Raw genomic sequence first — 20,607 nt, 5'->3', positions numbered from 1 at the left:
TACCGATAGAATTAATGGATAGTGTGATAAATATTCATACATCCATTCAATGCATTATTCCCCTTTTTATCAAATATATCAATGTTTCATCAATTTTCATACAATGAACATTCAAATCATATTCACATCAATAACATACACTTCAAGCATTTAAGAATATAATTCAAGTTATACGAACTTACCAGACTAAATTACAGAAATACCAAAAATTTAGGGACATTTTGGTAATTTTCTATTTTTCTCGAATTTCCACACAATCATGATCTAAATTAATATTTCATTCAATTTATTATTTTAAATAATAAAACAATTCATTTCATGCAATTTGGTCACTTTTTGACATTTTTACCAATTTACCCTTAAAATATTACTTTTATTTAATTTAGTCATTGAACCTAAAACATGCAAATTGACCATTTTTAATGAAAACTCATGCTAGTTGAATAATAATTTATTTTCCTCCTCCTCTTCTCCATTCCACATCCTTAATCTATAATATGCTTATATGTAACATTATCTATAATTCCATCATTTATTTATATATTAATTCAAAGCTGTCCACTTGAGTCATAATCACTAAATTATTTATATCTTGAGCTATGGAACTCCGAATTAATATCCAATAAATTCCTATGAAATTAGACTCACATATCTTCTTGCCATAAAATTTTCAGAATTTTTGGTTTAGCCAATAAGTACAGTTTATTCTTTAAAGTTTTCCTTGTTTCACTGTTTGACAGTTCCGACCCCTCTTCACTAAAAATTAATTATCTCTTTGTACAGAATTTGAATGATGTTTCTGTTTGTTTATATTGAAAATATATCATTCAAGATTTTAAACATATAAATTTAAGCCTATAATTATTTTTATTCAATTTTTGATGATTTTCCAAAGTCAGAACAGGGGAACCCGAATTCATTATGACCTTGTCTCACAAAATTTATTATATCTCATGATTTACAATTCCATTACTTACACCATTTCTTCTATGAGAAACTAGACTTAATAATATTTAATTCTATATTTTTTCATCCTCTAATTCAATTTTCACAATTTATGGTGATTTTTCAAATTTAACCTACTGCTGCTGTCCAAAACTATTTTAGTGCAATATGTTGATTACTTAATTTATAACTCCCTTATTCCCTTTCTCTATAATATTTCCCATCATTTTCACTTATTTCCCTTCACTAATATATCAAGAACATAAGAATTTATTTAAGAAAGCTCTACTATAACATCATTTCCATACTTTTTCAACAATAACAAACTTAAAAATATATTGAAATCTTAATGTTCTTACCTTATGCTATTGATTTCAATCTTTAACTTGATTTTATCTCTCTTCCAGCTTCTATTTCTTGAATCTAACTTGACATTCTAGATCCTCATTGTCTCCTTATTATTTTTATCTCTTGGAAGCTATGAAAATTCTTTTGATTTCTAGGTGAAAATAGTGAATATTTGGTGAAAGGACCAAATTGTAAAGAAAGCAAAACTTTCTTTCTTCTCTTCTCTTCTAACGTTGGTTGCATGGAAAGATGATGTTTTTTCATCATCTTTCCTCCCTTTTATATTAATCATTTAATAATAAAATAATAAAAATCTTAATAAAATATTAATTAAATAACATTTATCTAATTAATTAATTAAAAATATCACAAACATTATCATTACCTTCTAGAATTCTCTCTCTCTATTTGACCATTTTTCCCTTTATAAGCTTTTGAAATTCCATCCTTGAGTCATCACTTAATTTGGTAAAATTATATTTAGTCCCTCAAAATTCTTCACATTTTCAATTTGGTCCTAATTCATCCATTTTCCTTAGTTTCTGGATTATTCCACCCTTAAATATTTACACTATTGGTCCTTCAATTTTTTCATATTTACACTTTAACCCCTCAAATTTTGAGTATTTACTCTTGGGCAACAAAATTGTTCTCACTTTTGCAATTTAATCATTTCTTGAATTAATATGTCATAATATACTTCCTAATGTTGACATAACTCAATATTACCCTTTTTATCACTTTATTTTCTTATTTTACTATATTAAGGATATTATCTTACTTTCTTACTGTAGTAATTTTCGGGGTATTACAAACCTGCTCCACTGTAACTTCAGGGAGATAAGGTTTGTAGCTTTAATATGCTCTACTGCCACTTCAGAGAGATAAGACTCGCTATCTTCAATTTTGCTCCACTACAGCTTTAGGGAGATAAGATTTGTAGATTTAATCTGCCCTACTACAACTTTAGAGAGATAAGATTTGCTATTTTCAATCTGCTCCACTACAATTTTAGGGAGATAAGATTAGTTCTTCAATTTTCTCCACTGCAATTTAAGGGATATAAGATTTGCCATGGTGACCTCAATCTATTCCACTGCAACTTCAGGGGTATAGGATTTATGGTTTTTCTGATCTGTTACACCATTCTCTGGGGAACATGACCTGTAGAATCTATTTTATGAGCCTATTTAAATGTATCAAATGCTCCTAACTAGATGTGTATGAATGATATTTGCATGAATGCAGAATGTCATTTTTCGAGAATGATCCCCTTTTAATGCTTAGGTTGACATTGCTCGTTGTTCATCAAGGTTCTATCACTAACGCATTACCCTCTATTCTTGCTCAACTGGTATCTTTGATAGAAAACCCGAAGAAATAATCCCAATTTGGGCTATTCTTTCCCAAATGTTTCCAACTCTTAAGTTTGGTTAGTTTTGACTAATGGTCCTATTTCAATTCCTCGTACTATTTAGAAAACCTTTAAGAGTAATATACATAACCCCTTTTACTTGAATATTATTAGTCCATTAATCGTTATTTCAATGTAAAATGCTTGAAAAAGATCATAACAGTGGGTAAGATTGAAATTTATTGAAAGCAAAGCTTGAAATGAATAAATTAATCAAAATAGAAAATTTTGCTAAAATACAAAATGAATAAGATGAAACTAGGTGCCCCAGATATCGTAGCATGAGCTTCTTCGCACTAACTTCTCTAGGACCCTTTGAACTTGATACGTGTTTAGAAGACCTAGAGTACTTTGTTGATGCCCCAAGATGTAGCATCCCTCCTTCTTATTAATTCGGAGAAGACAAAACTACCACATGCCCCATCTTCGATCAAAATTTGAATTTCCTTTTCTTAGGTTTTTAACTCAAAACCCCTTTGGTCTCAAAGCGCCCTTTTACGACTTTTCACCTTGGCCTCTTTTTTTTTAAGTGAAGTATTTCTTGACTGAATCCAAATTCATAGGATTAGGCAGGTTTTTGCCATCCATCTCGGTCAAAATCAATGTTCCTCCAGAAAAGACATTCTTTACCACATAAGGTTCTTCCTAGTTTGGCATCCATTTTCCTCTGAATCTTTTTGTTTGAGAAGAATATTTTTCAATACCAGGCCCTCCTCATGGAATTCTCTAAGGTGAACCTTTTTATCGTAAGCTCGCATAATTTATTTTTGGTACATTTGACCATGACAGATAGCTTTCAACTTCTTTTCTTCAATCAAATTCAGTTGATCATATCGAGATTGGATCCATTTTGCTTCATTTAACTTCAGCTCTGACAAAACTTGGAGAGAAGGAATCTCGACTTCAATGGGCAAAACTGTATCCATTTTATAAACCAATGAGAAAGGCGTTGCCTCGGTGGAGGTCTTGACAGACGTTCAATAAGCATAGAGGGCAACTGGTAACTTCTCATGCCAATCTTTATAAGTCTTAGTCATTTTCCCCACAATCTTCTTAATGTTCTTATTGGTCGCTTCTACCGCACCATTCATTTTTGGGCGATATGGTGACGAGTTGTGGTGTTTGATCTTGAATTGACTACAGACCTCCGCTATCGTACTGTTGTTCAAGTTCAATGCATTGTCAGATATGATCCTTTCTGGCATTCCATACCGACATATGATCTCTTTCTTCAAGAATTTACTGACTGCCAACTTTGTGATATTGGTGTAGGAAGTGGCCTCTACCCATTTGGTAAAGTAATAGATGACCACAAAGATAAATCGATGCCCATTGGAAGCTTCCGGTGAGATTGACCCAATGACATCCATGCTCCCATAGAGAAAGGCCATGGAGAAGTCATAACATGAAGAGCTGAAGGAGGTACATGAATTTTATCTCCATAAATTTGGCACTTATGGCATTTCTTGGCATAACTGATGCAATCCACTTCCATGGAAGACCAATAATACCCGAATCTCATGACTTGTCTGGCCATTGTAAAACCATTAGCATGTGTTCTGCAGACACACTCATTTTTTGCCTGTAATTTTTGCAGGCATTGACGGAGGTGGAGAAGAGGCGCCTTTGTCATTTTGGAGCAAGGCAGCAAAGGAGAGGTCAGGCCTCGGGACGAGGCGCGGGAGGTGTGATCGAGGGGAGGGGTGCGGCGCCAGAAAGAAATTAGGGTTTAGGTTTTACTAAAAATTTTTAAGTGTTTTGGGTCTTTAGACTTTGGGTTAGGTTTAGGTTAATTTTGGGTTTGTAAATTGGGCTGTTTGGGTTGAATATAATTTGGGCTTGTAAGTGTTGTAAATGGACTTTTGATATTTGGACTTTTTATTTATTTTTTTGGTTTTTATTTATTATTTTTATTTGGTCTTGGGCCTGGGTAGAATTGGCCTGTTACATTAGAATTTGGATGAAATTAAATTAGTGGGAGGTATAGTTAACGTTGGTTTAAATGTAGTTTTAGTTTAATCATAAGTCTATATTTGAGAAATTAAGTCTTAGTTGTATTTGGATTAATAAAAAAAATTCAAAGTTGATGTAAATAAGTTTAGATAATCCAACGATTATTAAAACGCAAAATTAGAGATTTGTTTTCTTAAAATCCAAACTTGAAAGACTACATGGTTGAAAATGAGAAGGAAGCTGACCATTTTTTTTCTCGTCTGGAAAGATTTTCTTGGGAAAAAAATTTCTTGAAATCTTTATTGACCCATGTTTTACTGAGCTACGACCATCTACGAGGAAAATCGAGACGAGGGACGAAATTGATAAATGCAATTTATTATTTTTTTATTAAGGGCAAATTGTACCAATTTATATAATGGATAATATATATTTAATAAGCCCTTGAACTTTAGTATTGTAGTTAAATAAGCCCTTATCTTTTTGTTACATTCTAATAAGCCCTCAAACTTTAATTGATACTCAAATAAGTCCTTAAAATTTCTAACTATTAAATTAAATAAGGATAAATCTCAAAGCAATACATGAACTTTAGTTTAATGTGCAATTTTATTCATGAACTTTGATTTTGTGCAATGTTATACATAAAATTATATAACATCATTTTATATTTATATATTGTACACAAATAATTATATTTAACCAATGTAAAAATAAGGGTAAAATGATCTCTCCATTCCCTCTCAAAAATTTTGGAGCAATTTAATCCCTGTCTTTTATGAAAGTGAGCAATTAAGGTGGCATCAGGCAGTCAAGTGAGAAGGGAAAGACGAGAGTCGTAATTCAAGTTCAATGCATAAATACATATACATATGGATAATATACATGCATGTGATTGTCGCAAATCTACCTATTGAGGTAAGCGTATTACTGTTTCCTGACTCGGTTTATACATGATAATGTCGAATGTCGAGAATTGGATTGAATTGAATACAGTAGAACGAGCATGATATGAATTGATAAATGATATGTGATATATGGTACGAATTGATGATGAAAATGGTATGGGATCATGTAATTTGAATCGGTTTATAATATGCAATTGAAACATTAGTTACCCTATTAAATGTTCGGGCATAGTCGGATATAGTTGGCATGCCATAAGATTAGATTATGTACAAGTTATACTTCGTTATATACCGATGAGCTCTAGGCGTATATTACTTCTGACTTTCTGATAACTACTGGACGCACATTTTACATCGAATATATTGATGAGCGTTAGGCACAAATTATACTTCGGTCGTTTCGATGAGGCACTGACTGCCAGATTGACATGATGGTTGGATGATTCGTGTATCTGTCCTTGGTTCGTGCCCATCTAATAGGGGTTGTAAAATGTAAACTGGCTGCCCAATAACTGTTGGGAGCACATTTTACATTGGATATACCGATGAGTGTTAGGTACAAATTATACTTCGATCGTTTCGATGAGGCACTGACTGTCAGATTGGCTTGGTTGTCAGATGATCCGTGTATCCGTCCTTGGTCCGTGTCCAACTAATAGGGGTTATAAAACGTAAACTGGCTTAACAGTTATTTATGTGAAATGTGATAATCGATAGAATGTGAAAAATCATGCGAAGCGGTTAAAAACGAGCACTGAGGATCGATTTAAATATGAATGAGTCAATAAATGAGATAGTAAAATGAATACTCAAATTTGATATTACATGAAAGTGAATTAGACTTTACTAACTGAAAGCATAATGTTAAATGTTCACATGAATTACCAAATGAAATTGGACATCAAATTGGTATATAAATTTGTGTAGATGACGAAATTAATTGGAAATTGAATTTGATAGGTGGATATAAAGCATGAAATGATATGTTGATATGAAATTAATTTGAAATTGGTAGTACAATTGTAACAACTGTTTTCAGTAAAATCGGAACAGTAGTTTCAGGACCACAAATCTGATATGAAAATATTTATTTTATTATTATTTTAATGTCTACGGAATATTAGCAAGGTCTTTTAAAAATTTCGTTAAGAAATTTTATCGTTTGCATGCTTAATTTGGTAAAAAGGACTAAATTGCAAAAAGTGAAAATTTTAAGTTCTATAAGCTAAAAGTAATAAAGAACTATAGAACCTCAAAGTAAGAGTACTTAAATGGTAATTAGACCATTTGAAATATGGGTGGACATTTATGGGCATGAATTAGATAATTTTGAAGTTAAAGATCAAAGGTTATAAGCAAATTAAAAAATAAGCTAAGTAAAATAAAGAATAACAAAATGTCATCTTCCAAACAAGCTTTCATCCACCGAAAATAAAACTTAGAAACTCCATTTAAGAGGTTTCAAGGTTCGGCCAAGTCTCCTTTGTGCATGTAAGTTTGATTTCGTCCCGTTTTTAATAATTTCTACGTTTTTGAAGTTGTTGTAGCTTAATCTAGCTAGTTCAGGGACTAATTTGCAAAAAATTTAAAAGGTTAGGGTCTTTCCATGAATGCATTCATGTGGATTTTGATGTTTAATGGAAGAAAATGAATCCTTGTTGGTATATAAACAACTTTTGTAAAGTGATTTTTGTTGAATTTGTCAATTAGGGATTTATTTATAAATTTTGTAAAATAAAAGGTGAAAATTGAAATAATGAATTGTATGAGTTGATATGGGCTTATATGGAATTCGGCTAGCTTGGGTAGGGATGAAATTGCATGAATTTTAATTTACGAGCTTAAAGACTAAATTGTAAAAAATAAAAACAATAGGGGTAAAAGCATAATTTTTGCAAAATATGATTTATGAATTGAATTGAATAGAATGATTATTGAATGGATTGAATTTGATTATTTAGATCAAGTTAAGCCTCGTACGGATATAGATCGAGGGAAAGATAAAGTGTCGGACTAGTCGATCTTATTTCACCGTTTTGTGATCGTGGTAAGTTCGTATGTTTAAATAGCATTTTAATGTATTTGATTTAAATGCTATTATATTGTTTATCATATCATGTCACGACGGAAAATCCAACGATGTTACGACTATAGAGTCCTGTTTGAACCTTAGGAATATATAGGATACAAATGACATGTCATTAGTGTTATCATGTTTCGGGTGCTAATCCTGAATGTTCTAGCGGTGGCTGAGTTCTGGCATTTGTTGTGGATACTCGACAACTTGTGTGAACAGCATTGCATGGCTACGTTCCGATCGACAGCTTGTGTGAGTAGGCCTATTTATGGCTCAAGAGAGCATCTATGTAAAGGAAAATGAAAGGAATGTTTTTGACCATATGTTAGCACACATTGTGTGAGATTTCCCGCGTATCCGATATTATTCTAAGTGGTTCAACGACATGTAAAGGGAAGGAACGGTAAATGTTCCGATTGATAATGTCATGAATTCATGGAAAGGTACGAATTGTTGATGATCAAAGTGTGTATATAGTCATGTTTATGAAACGTATGTATGCTTATATGCTATATTCATTAAAGCTAGTGATCTTTGCTAAGATATATGTTATATATAATGTTCGATTCACCTTGTTCACTTCACTAATAGAATTAAATATAGTTCCTCCATTCCTATCCAATTCTTGTAAAATAGAAACTTCTCCATTGTATTTGACTCCTATAGGATCCAGCCCATCATTACTAATTTCTCCCAGCCTTCTCGTGTTCAGAGCCACCCAGAATTCCCCTTTTTCATTCATCTTAATGTTATCAGGAACTCTAGGTAACTCGACAAACACTTTTGTCTTGTTTTGTTTAGTCCATTAACATCTTCAAGGTTGAATTTCAAGATTCTATTTCGTATAGTTTCTGCCACTGGCAGAAAAGAACGATTTTGTCTCAAAGCTACCCCATTCGGAAACATTAAACCTTTGTACATTACAGATGCCCTTTTTGCACGCGGATCATATCTGAGCAATCATCCAGTTCAGTCAGTTGATGATCTCAATAAAAGGTCCGCATACCTACACACACATGCAAGTATTCACGAGTTTTAAATAACAAACAATACTTGTATCAAGAGCAACCTTAAATTAAATAAAATATAAGAAATACTTCATTTGGAAAATAATACTGCTATCTGTAAAATAAACAACTCCCGTGTTGATATCGATGTCTAACCCATTTGTAAATCTAAATGGGATTCCCTAGGATGAATTGGCAAGAACTTGTGCTACGCCCCTTTTGGGCCCAACCATTAGCAAACCAAAGTATGCGTCTGCAATATAAAGATTGCATGTTGCGTTGTTAAAATTTAAACCCAAAGTCCTTCAGCATATAGGTTCAAGCATGGGATTTGTCGACCCGTCACATAACCTCCTTTCCCTGATCCAACAAAGAAAAAAACCTGTCAATTAGTTCACTATTATGTCAATAAAATGATAAATAAAAAAGATGATGATAAATTAATACTTGGTTAATGAAGGAATAGCAAATTCTTTCCAACCAAAATTCGGTTCATGCTTAAGTATTCTGCCGTCGGATACACCAATGTATGGCCCTTCGCCTTTACAATCGAAGGCGATGCTCTCGAGTCCCGCAACATCAGTAAGATTAAGTTGATTATAACTTTTTGGAATAACAGTACGACTCTCTGATAAGATTGATTGATGAAAACGAAGCAAAACATAAGAAACAAAAACTTGAATGAATTCATCATCATTGAATTAAGCAAAGAATTAAAATATATAACAGTTAAAGAAACAGTAATTGAAGAATGAAGCTGAGATATATATTTATAGAGCAAGTAATTTACATAAATCAGAATTTCGATTAAATTAAATTAGTGGGAGGTATAGTTAACGTTGGTTTAAATGTAATTCTTTATTATTATTATTATTATTATTATTATTATTATTAAATATGATAAATTTTAATTTTTTTATTTAAACCTAAATCGTGTTGTTTTATAAGTTTACATGTACAAATTTAAGTCATGTTTATATAAATAGAAATAAGTAATTCTAGTTTAATCATAAGTTTGTATTTAAACAAATTAAGTCATGTTTTATTTTAGCTGTATTTGAATTAATAAAAAATCATAATTTATTAAATTTGTTAATCCATTGGTGATTTTCTTTTTCAATTATTATTTCAGTTTTTGGTTCAGTCGACCAAAGCAAAAGTTCATTTAAGGTCAAATTCTACTATATTAAGCCTTTATACATGGACTAATAGCACAATTTAACCTTTATTTTATCAATGTTCATATAGATTTTTTTTTTATTATAAATAAACTCAGTCGGAAAATCCGGAAATAGCAAAGGGTCGACGACCAAGGCACGGCGAAGCCACCTAACCAGGTAAAAGGACATCCAAATCGTCACTTTGGAACATCAGAAAATTTCTGTTATCCAACAATAGAGCAAAGAAGGAATCAAGCCGGTAACTTGGGCTTTTGGCCATTAGGACAAGATCCATTTTAATGTGGATAATTTCCAAGGTAGGACCAGGCAAAGATACATTGTTATTGTCATAAAACCCAAATATACTTAAGACTCGACGCATAGCATCCCAGGCGATGCTGCGCTCTAAGGCCTGAGGAAGCCGCAAGAGCAAAGAAAAAAGCCATCTCCTTTGTGATGGAGATCTAGTGTAAATGAGATAGTTCAAGTTTAGCACCAAAAAGAAAGCATCATCATCATTTTACAAAATGGTCAAAATCCAAGGCACTAAATTGCGTGATCATGAGTGATGCATTTGATAAGCCATGTGAATTTCCTGTTATTGAAGATGTAGATATTGCAATTGATATATAAAATAAACTATTTATTGCAAACTAAGAAGCCCCCATCAAACTCAAACCATGCACATGTTTCATTTCTGCACAAGGTCAATGTACATATACATACCCACCATTCTCGAATTTGTAAAAAAAGATTCATGACAGATGATAATATGGTTATGCTTTATGTTGCTTCCTCCTTTGAAATATTCATACGACACACATTCGGACATGAGTGAAGAAATATAACCCTTCAAATAAATCGAAAAATATGTAATGAATTTTGAACATGCATGTATTGAACACATACTCAATCACAAAAAATAAAGACAACAAGACAAAAAAGAAAGAAACAAGATGCGGTCATCATCGTCCTCGTGCTTCATATGGATGGAACTGGATACCTTTCTTTTTCTTCTGTTGGATACTTAAATTGCCATTCACAATTAGCTGCTATACTTTACATACATACATACATCCCTATTTTGTTAAACTATCTCCTCTTTTCTCTCCTTCTCTAACCGGGGGCTGCTTTTTCGAACCTCTTCATGTTTTGATTATGGGAAAAACTCAAGAAGTTCAACCCCACATCATTGGTAAGTAGACTCCTATGTTTACTCAAATTCATATATCAAATACAGGTACGTATCTTATATAAAAGTTCCTCTAGTATATTTTATGGGATCATATTCTCATATCATATAAGTCGAACACAAATACCAAATATAAATAAAGGGACCAACATAGAAAAAGCACACATGAATATCAGAGAAGCAAACTACAAAATGGATTTTAGAGTTCTCTATATTTCTGCTGTTATTTACAGAAAGATAGCAATCAAGCCAACTCTCTTGTTTAATCTCTATGCTCTAACACTATGTTTTAGGTTTCAAAGTCAAAGCAACAATCTCTACCTCTAGAAGCAATGTTGTAAGAATCAGACCGGGTTTTTATTTCACTTTCCAATTTTTACTGGCTCACAATGATTCTCCCTATTCGATCATACGACACCGGTCAAACTACTATTTTCCGTTTCAATCGGCCAATCAAATATGCTTCTAACAGCACTACAACTTTTTGAGGGTCAGATTTTTTTGCCTATGCTAAAAAATTGTCCGATATTTGAGAAGATTAACAATTTATTAGGCTTAGAGAAAGGCTTAAACAAAAAATAAGATCTGATTGAAAAATGATTGAATTTTGAACATAACATTTTTTTTTGCCTATTTGATTCATTTTACAATTAATATTAGACTTAAATATAAAATTAAACCTCAAATTATACCACTTTACCACTTTTCTCAGTTAGTAACCTAAAAGTTCTTTATCATCAAAAGTAGTACCTAAACTATGAATTTCGTTATAGTAAAAAAAATGAACGTCTCATTTTACCCAAAACATTATACCAGCCAATAAGAACATGGCATGTGGCATGTTCTTTGACTTCGTATGTGGGATAGAATGAAACAAAATTGATGGTTTAGGTACCACTTTAGACTAAAAAAAGCCTTAAGTACCTAAGTGGAAAAAATGATATGGTTTAGGGACCAATTTTGTAGTTAAGCCTTAATATTATAGAGTTTAGAAGGAATTGATCATTTTTACGGCTTCTTGTTTCTTCATTTTTTCCTTTTATGGATGTAGAGAGATGCCAAGAAATAATGCAACATGATTAATTAAAATTATTATCTGATTATCACTTTGCTTTTTACAACTTATTTTTACTTTTTTAAGCGTTATGATGTTTTTATTTTAAAAAGTGTTATCAAAATAATTTTCTTACTCATTACAATGATGAAGTTATATGTTTAATTTGCATATCTAGGCTTTTGTTTCTAACAAATCTGACAATTGATATTATTTTTTCATATAATATTAGCATTTAAAGTAGTAATGTTTATATAATTCTTTTCAATATATTAATAGTTTGTTTTATATAGATATTGGCAAATTCATGTGTTATATAAGTTTTTAATATCATACATGTTAGCATGTGATTTTACATTCTTAATTTTTTATTTCATTAAATGATATATTTTTACTTCATTCAAATTGCCAAAAATGATCAAAATTTATAAATTATTTTGATAATTAAAATATTATAGAATCAAAAATTTTCAAACAATAGAATAAAAATAATGAAAGCCAAACCATTTTAGTGATTTTTTTAAGCTACTACTTGAATGAAAATGCCCAAATGCAATGCATCTATTTTATAGTAATAAATTTTAATTTTATAGTATATAATTAAAATACCCAACAAAATTTTAATTCAACATTGAATAATTTTAAATTACATTGAAAGTATAATTTAACATATATACCAAGCATAATTGAACCTATATTAAATTTTAATGATATTAAAATTTTATCCTGATATCGATTTAGTAAACAATAGGCAATAAAAAATCATTTTCATCAGTTCAAAAGATTATTTACATTTATGTTTTTATACATATTATAGATTTGTTTTGTTGTCATGTCGTATTATGCTTTTATTATTATTTTTCATGTTATATTCATGCATTTAGGTTTGCAATGTCGGAATGAATGTTAGATATTAATACTTCAAGAAAAATGATGAGTCGAAACGACATAGAGAAAAAGCAGACATTTTAGGTTTGCAAAATATAAAAGAAACTCATTTGACAATTATTCAAATGTTTTTCTAACAGTTCAAGAAGTAAAGGAAGAAAACTCACCTCAATATCAGACTAGCAAGAAACTGGCAAGCCATGAACCAAGGAACTATAAGTGGTGGATCAGCATCATCATGTATGCATTCTTTGTAATCTTCGGTCAGTCGGCATCAACACTCTTGGGGCGCCTATACTACGACAAAGGCGGGAAGAGCGTATGGGTTGCTACACTCGCACAACTCACAGGCTTCCCAATTGTCATACCATGTTACTGCTTAGCACCACCAAAAAGTTGCACCAAAAATGAGCAGATACGGCAGCCATCAGCGGTGATACTGGCATTGGTCTATTTCTCTTTCGGTATTTGCCTAGTGGCGTACAGCTTGATGTATTCTATTGGACTCTTACACCTTCCGGTATCGACTTTTTCCCTCATTTGTGCGTCCCAATTGGCCTTCAATGCTCTCTTCTCATTCTTCCTACATTCACAAAAGTTCACTCCATTTATAATCAATTCACTAGTTCTACTAACAATATCCTCCTCCCTCCTGATATTTCAAACCAATCCAGCAAGCCATGTTGAAGTCTCTAAAGGAAAATATGCAATCGGATTCATTTGCACCATTGGTGCTTCTGCTGGGTACGGTTTGATGCTTTCTCTAACACAACTCACCTTCAGAAAGCTTCTAAAAGGAGAAACACACGCAAAGGTGTTCGAAATGGTTATATATCAGTCACTAGTTGCGACTTCTGCTGCCATTCTGGGACTTTTCATCAGCGGAGAATGGAAAGGTTTGTCAATAGAAGTAGAAGAGTTTGAACTCGGTAAGTTTTCCTATGCAATGACCCTGATTGAAACAGCTATAGCTTCACAGCTTTTTGTCATCGGTGCAATGGGATTGATTTTCAAAGTTTCTTCGCTCTTCTCCAATGCCATAAGTGTCTTGGGTTTGCCTGTTATTCCAATTCTAGCTGTGATCTTTTTCCATGACAAAATGGATGCAGTGAAGGCAATTGCCATGGTCTTGGCGATATGGGGCTTTGTTTCATATGTTTACCAGTGTTATCTTGACAATCAAAGCTCTAAGAATGAATATCGAAACGGTAGTGAAGTTTCGAAGAGTCCTTTACTCGAAGAGGTTAGTTAACAGATTAAGTGTGGCTTCCACAGTTCTATATGAGATTGTCATTTTCTGCAAAACAAGAAATACAACCCCAAAAGTAATCTTTCTTCATCCTTCTCAATGCAGAGTCATAGATAACCAAACTCTAAAATAGCTCTAGCAAACTAAATACAATTCAGTAATGCCCACGTATTCTCTGTTTTGGATATAACTTCATCCGAAATGGCTAGGGATACAGCTTAACTAAAGCACCAAGCTAGACCATGCTAGTTGGTATAGGAGAAGAAAATAATGATCTAATTTGTTTCCACTAGCCCCATTCTGTAACAGTGTGTATAAAAGCAAAAGCAGGAAGGAGTAAAAACAGAGAAAAGAATGATGCCATAAAACAATGGTGTGTTCAAAAACAACAGGGAAGATTAGACAAATGAATCTAAGAATCAACCCATTACTGATGTGCGAAAAAGAAAGAAAGAAACATGTTTATGTTCGGCTAAATGAACAGCCATTAATGATCAACATGTCAATAGGGTTCATTGAAGCTCATAGTTAATAAGCCAAGTCAAGGCTCTTTATCAGGTTTAATTTAAATCTTAGAAACTGGTGCATTTGCCCTGAATATAGGTACTATATCACAAACTAGAGAGAGAATGCTTGGAAATGAGTCAAACTTCAGTGAGTCATACACACTAGTTCCTTGCTGGCTGGTTTGTGACATATACGTAAGAATTCTCAATGTTCAATCCAAGCTTAAAAAATATATATGATTATTCAAGCCAAATCTCCAAGATAGCTCAAGAACCTAAACAAATAATGCAATGTTGCTTGCTCTCATCCTAAAAATGATATAAAGTTAGAGGCAAAAATAGTAGAAAAAGGACAGGAATTTTGGACCAAGCTATGTATGAATTTAATCATAGTAAGTAATCTACTTTACAAAATCATCAGAAACAGAAGTTGATCCAGAACTTTGTTAGGAAACCAGAAACTCTTTCCTAACTTTATCACATGAACCCTTCAAACACAAAAGCCAAACAGAACACTGAACACAATCTGATAATCTTTACTGCCATCAACAGATTTTGTAAATCTTAAAGCGCATTAACCATACTGGAAATACAGTGACTCCCAAGGTACCTAGACGGACCTTTCCTACAAACCATCAGGCCACCCCTGTCTTCACTTAATTTTAAGGATTTATATTTGATGCACTAATATTGTATACACTATCAATGAACTAGATTCAATTAATTTCATTTCTAATGATGCAGTATCATCTGGTTCATTGATGGTGTAGAATTATATACACTGTTAATACATCAAATAGTAACCCTTTTTTTAATACAAATATCACACAATAACTGTCATTAACTACTAGGGACAATAATTTAAATACAAATAACACACAAAAAGTCAAAAACCATCCTCAAATGCTAGGGACAATAATGTAAATACAAATACATAATAAATAATAAAATAACAGAGTTAAATTAGGCCTTATTTATACCCGGGTATAGACCCTAGGAACTGCATGCCTAAAAAACTTATTCCTAAAGACTTCACATTCAGGCTGTGAAATAATATGCTGGAAGTCTCTTAATATATATGGTCTTTGTTAAAAGATCAATTGTAATGTTACTACTGAAATTTTGAGCTGATTTATATAACATCCTATTGTTCTTTTTGCCAAATATCAGAGTCTACATTAAATCATGTTGTAGTAATGAACCCAACTCAACACAGAAATACAAAAATCTTAGTGGAGGGAAAGAAACTTTATAAAGTAGTACAATATGATAATAAGAAAATAATCTAAGAAGTTAAGTGAGAGTACCCATCAGCAGCTGACTTAATTATCTACATCAGGCAACCTACATAATGAGCCCGAGGGTATTTTCTCTGCAGTTGCGGCCATTGCACAAAGAACTGATCGGCAATCCTTAACTTGTAAAGCAACAAACCACTTAAAGAGAGTCTTTTTACTCTTGCAATGCTCTCAACATAAAAAATGGATGACCGTCTAATTCCAATCACCTGCAAGCAAAATTCGAAAGAAAAATGGCTAACCTCCAATTTTCTTAGAAGTAGAAATGTATGCATTGAACTTATCTTCTTTTTTCCTCTGTGGAAAAATCCCAACGGAGAAAGGGAATACAAAATAAAATGGGTTAGGAAGGAAAATGCAAACCTTGATAAAGAATGCAATTACACATAGAGGAATACAAGTACCAGGGCCATTGCAAAGAACCTGCAATGAAGAACGAAGTTTTTAGAAAGAAATTTGAGCGCAAACATCTTTTTTAAGCAAATGCAACAAAATTGGAAGAGAAGAAAAACAGAACAGAGGCACAAAAATACCACTTGAGGTCTGATTTTAATCATCAGCCACAATGCATGAGCCATGGCAACTAAAGTTGTCCAAACAGAAGTTACATATGATTGACCAACTTCCCTGCTTCTATAGATCTGCATAAATTCTGCAGAGAGTCCCTTGGTCTCACTCTGTGATTGAAATAAAGTTAAGGAAACCTCTTTTATGAACAGAAAAAACAGGAACATGATTATGAACCACAGTTCTGCTTCTTAAGAAGCAGAACGGCAGCAATTATCTCCTCATCCATATAAGTGACAAACACAGGTAAGTTCAATTTTTTGTTCAAGATTTTCTTTGTATTTGGAAGGTTATGTCCCTGTATCCTCGTCAATATAAGGGACAAACACAGGTGTTGAATGCAGGTGCTTCAACAAAAATGAAGTGTAAGAGTAAAATAGATAGAAAAACAGCAAAATAGTAGTACTACTAATATAAGAAATCAGGCAAGATCATTCAAAACGAAGACATAAGAGCAAAAAAGAAGTTCTGAAAAATACTTATGCCAGGAAGAAATTATTGGATCTAGTTTCTTGGACAGTCTAGGGTCGGTGATTGTCCAATAAATCATACATGAAAGTCTGAAATTAGGCTCTCTGTTGTGAAAGATTTAGAACATTGCTTATCAATGGAAATTAAATTGTGATTTTTCCAAGAAAAGAGGTCGAAAATTAACTACATTCACATACAAGGGGGCAAAAAAGGAAGTAACAAGAAAATCTAAATAATAGATAAATGGTTCAAGATGGCTTTTGAGAACTTGAATTTCAAAAATATCGTAAGTTGTGTGGTAAAAGACATATAAATGTAACATTCATGATTAGTTCACCAAGTACATATATTTGCTGGATGTCTACTTAGTTGTGAATTTGAAACTCCTATAGAGGATTATGAAATTGAAATAAATGTTTTTCTATATTTTACATATATAATCATATTAAATCTTAACTAATTTATACATAATGCATGCATCTCATTCTCAGAATTCATATAAGCAAATGCAATCCAAATCCAAATTTCCAAATTCATGATTCCAGACATAAGATGACAGATTTCATTGAACTATAATATATAAATAGTAATCTTACAAACACAAAATCACATTAAACAAATCGAAATCCAACGAATAAAAGAAAAAAAGGCAATGAACAAAATCTTAATAGCAATTTATGAGAGAATGAAGAGAAAAAATGAAGTTACCGAATCAGCCAAAGAATTCTCCAATACACGAGCTTTTTGAAGACTCATATTATCAGTCGCAGCGGCGATATAAAACCTCGGTGTAAACCTTTCCTTTCGCAAAACTAACAAGAGATTAATCATCTCCGCTGTGTGACCTCCTATACCGAGAAATCATACGATCTGAAGATCATAATCAAACATCGTAAAATCAAAAGCAAATAAGAAAAAACAAAAAAGCGCACCTGAACCTAAAACAATGAGAGTGCTAAGAGGCCGCTGCGGAGAAACTCTTTTGCCTAGTGGCTTGCCGGTTCGGTAAATGACGTTAAGAACTCGGTGTAGGAAAATGGTGATGAAAGTGATCAAACAAGTGATCGGAAGATTTGAAGATAAATTTGAAAAGCAACAGCTACTGTTCTTCTCCATTTCTTGATCTTTCTCAATGAAATTACGTGCTGGATGAACTGTGAACCGAGATTAAGGAATTGAAATATATATAGTGAAATTGAAAATATTATTCTAAATTATATTATTTCAATTAAGAATAATATTTTGACAGAAAATGAGAAGAGAAAAAAATGCTTATAAAGTTGCATTAAACGATACAAAAGCTCCGCCGCCCCTGGGTGGAGACCTGGTCTTTCCGCGATTCCACGGCGTTTTTATTTTTTAATGGTTATTTAAGGTAAAAACACCTCTCCAGCCCTTCTTAATTTTGATATTGAGCAAATTGATCTCTTATAAAACAAACCTAACAATTTAATCCTATTTCAAAAGTGAACAAGGACAATTAATCAAGGTCAATTGTACATAATTTCTATTAGTAAAATAATAAATTTAGCCATTTATGTATACATATTTTATCAATTTGATCTTGAGTCTAAAAAATTTAACAAATTTAAGCTCAATATTTTTAAAATCATGACTAAATTGTAAAACGGGCGTAGGATAGCAGAATTGGTTTGTGCTAACATAATTTGCCTTCTTTACATATCTACTAAGTATCTAATCTTATAGTAATGATGGGTGTGTTATTTATACGTGATGATTTTTAATAAAAATAAATAATAATTAAGTGCTTATTATTGAAAAATGAACATGAATGATTAATTGGTGATCAACTATAAATGGACTTAATTATAAATGAAGACTTAAATCATATTCGTATTATAAAATGAAATAAGTTGTACCATGATAAATTTAGTTGACTATGATATCATTTACTGTTAAGACGGTTAAGTAGATATATAAGATATGATTGACACTATGAAACTATAATGAAATGAATGAAGTAATGTTTGTACTTTCGTAATTTGTTTTATTATTCATGAATTTAATTAAGTAATTAAGTTTGTTGATTTGTTAGTGATAAATGATGCTCTGAGTATGTTTGATTATACTTTGGTGGCCTTCCACACATTTGGTAATTTTGCTAGGTATGTGCATGTAGAATTTACTATGAAATTATGATGTTAAACACTATGGCATTATGTCGAGTAATATGTGAAATTATGTGTTCTTGTTGATTAAATGTTATAGAATGATATTGAGAAAAATTATATGTGTATGGTTGGTATAAAAGATCGAAACTATGAATATTACATGTAATGGTACTATGGAATTATGAAATCGTCCTATTAAACAATGCTAGATATAGTCAAGGTATAGTTGGCATGTCATAGGATTTGTATATGTTGTTGGTGGGAGCATTCTGTCACATCAGTGCAATACATTCTAGCACCTTGGTGTGATTCATTTTGTGGAGTGTTAGGGGGATCAGTGCATTTATACTTGATTAGAGTTTTGGTGTTTATTATGGAGTGTTAGAGGATTAATTTGCATACCCATACTTGTGTCTGCATCCAATTAATAAGGGATTAAGTAAATTATGATATGACATTCTGATTTGATAATGAAATGTTATTCTTATTTTAATGAATAAATATCATCTTGATTCTGAATATGATATGTCGTTTTGATTTGATAATAAAATGTCACTCTGATTCTAATAATCAAATGTCATTCCGATTATGATAATGAAATGTTATTCTGATTATAAAATATGAAAATGGTCATACTGAGATGAATGTGGAATGATCTTGACATTGTGATTGATTAAATGAAATGATATCCTGAAATTGTTGATAAATTGATATAAAACATTAGTAGCATGCTTGTTATTTTCATGATCTTATGTTTGAACTCCAAATTATGTTAGTACTTAGGTACAATTTTGTTTACTTCCGTGTACGAGTTATATTTTGGTTCTTGAAGTGTTTGTAAGTTCTATAACATCCAAGTCTTCAACACTCCCAGCTCAACAATATTTGTAATGTGTTAATTTTGATTAGTTATAATCGACATGTACCTAAGATGTCAAGTAGTATTTTGGCGTATTTATGGTATTTTAGATTGTAAATGTTATTATGGCGCTTGTGTTAGTAATGATAATTATGATGTTTGGTTGAAATGATTAGAAGTATATGTTCAACTTACTTAGTTATATGCTAGTTTAAGTAATTGATAATGCATGGAATGCTATGAATTTTGAGATGATTGATTTTGTTATTATAAATCAATTTGAAGTACATTTGGTGTGCATCGTATGGGTATGAATTAGGTGCATCATAGGCCTTATTTCCATGCTTGACTCGTTGTATATATTGATATTTTACCATTTGATCTCGAGATAAAAAGGTCATTGTCTCGAGACACCAAGAACAAATTGGTTATTTAAAGTGATTATGATCAATTGTCTTAGGACATAGTGAGCATGTCTTGAGACATACGTTGCTAGGTCTCAAGACTAACAAACATCAAGCCTAAAATAGTTTTGCCCTATTTTAGGTCTCTCTTTGTCTGGAGACACATCAACATTGA

General features: G+C 31.9%; 2 protein-coding genes across 5 annotated transcripts; one reads left to right on the top strand and one right to left on the bottom strand.

The window, feature by feature from the left end:
• Positions 1-8,698: 8,698 nt before the first annotated feature.
• Positions 8,699-18,382, bottom strand: LOC107891740 (UDP-N-acetylglucosamine transferase subunit ALG14 homolog). Of its 4 annotated transcripts, XR_005918051.1 has the most exons (8): positions 17,970-18,366; positions 17,746-17,885; positions 16,533-16,676; positions 16,363-16,422; positions 16,009-16,208; positions 13,114-13,529; positions 9,100-9,280; positions 8,699-9,012 (listed from the first exon to the last, which is right to left on the bottom strand). XR_005918051.1 is itself a non-coding variant. In XM_016816621.2 (5 exons), exons 1-5 carry the CDS (start codon positions 18,151-18,153, stop codon positions 16,032-16,034), a joined length of 705 nt encoding a protein of 234 aa, XP_016672110.2. In that variant the 5' UTR covers positions 18,154-18,382; the 3' UTR covers positions 10,648-16,031. The 4 variants fall into 4 exon arrangements, 1 of the variants encoding a protein (XP_016672110.2); XR_005918052.1 differs by having other exon boundaries at positions 13,114-16,208; positions 17,970-18,367; XR_005918053.1 differs by lacking the exons at positions 8,699-9,012; positions 9,100-9,280 and adding an exon at positions 13,724-14,243 and having other exon boundaries at positions 10,648-13,529.
• Positions 10,881-14,198, top strand: LOC107891741 (purine permease 21). Its single transcript, XM_041100452.1, has 2 exons — positions 10,881-11,007; positions 13,087-14,198. Exons 1-2 carry the CDS (start codon positions 10,971-10,973, stop codon positions 14,196-14,198), a joined length of 1,149 nt encoding a protein of 382 aa, XP_040956386.1. The 5' UTR covers positions 10,881-10,970.
• Positions 18,383-20,607: the final 2,225 nt, after the last annotated feature.

This window comes from Gossypium hirsutum, chromosome D09 (assembly GCF_007990345.1).
Source record: "Gossypium hirsutum isolate 1008001.06 chromosome D09, Gossypium_hirsutum_v2.1, whole genome shotgun sequence".
NCBI classification, from domain to species: Eukaryota; Viridiplantae; Streptophyta; class Magnoliopsida; order Malvales; family Malvaceae; genus Gossypium; species Gossypium hirsutum.
Note: the sequence above shows the minus strand (reverse complement) of the source record. Positions and strands in the feature narration are given on the sequence as shown.

Excerpts from the sequence above, each read along its gene's own strand:
- LOC107891741 (XM_041100452.1), top strand. The coding sequence starts at position 10,971 with ATGGGAAAAACTCAAGAAGTTCAACCCCACATCATTG. Across the intron at positions 11,008-13,086 it reads AGTTCAACCCCACATCATTG|TTCAAGAAGTAAAGGAAGAA; the intron begins GTAAGTAGACTC and ends TTTTTCTAACAG.
- LOC107891740 (XM_016816621.2), bottom strand. The coding sequence starts at position 18,153 with ATGGAGAAGAACAGTAGCTGTTGCTTTTCAAATTTATCTTCAAATCTT. Across the intron at positions 17,886-17,969 it reads TCTCATTGTTTTAGGTTCAG|GAGGTCACACAGCGGAGATG; the intron begins GTGCGCTTTTTT and ends TTCTCGGTATAG. Across the intron at positions 16,423-16,532 it reads TTAAAATCAGACCTCAAGTG|GTTCTTTGCAATGGCCCTGG; the intron begins GTATTTTTGTGC and ends TCTTCATTGCAG.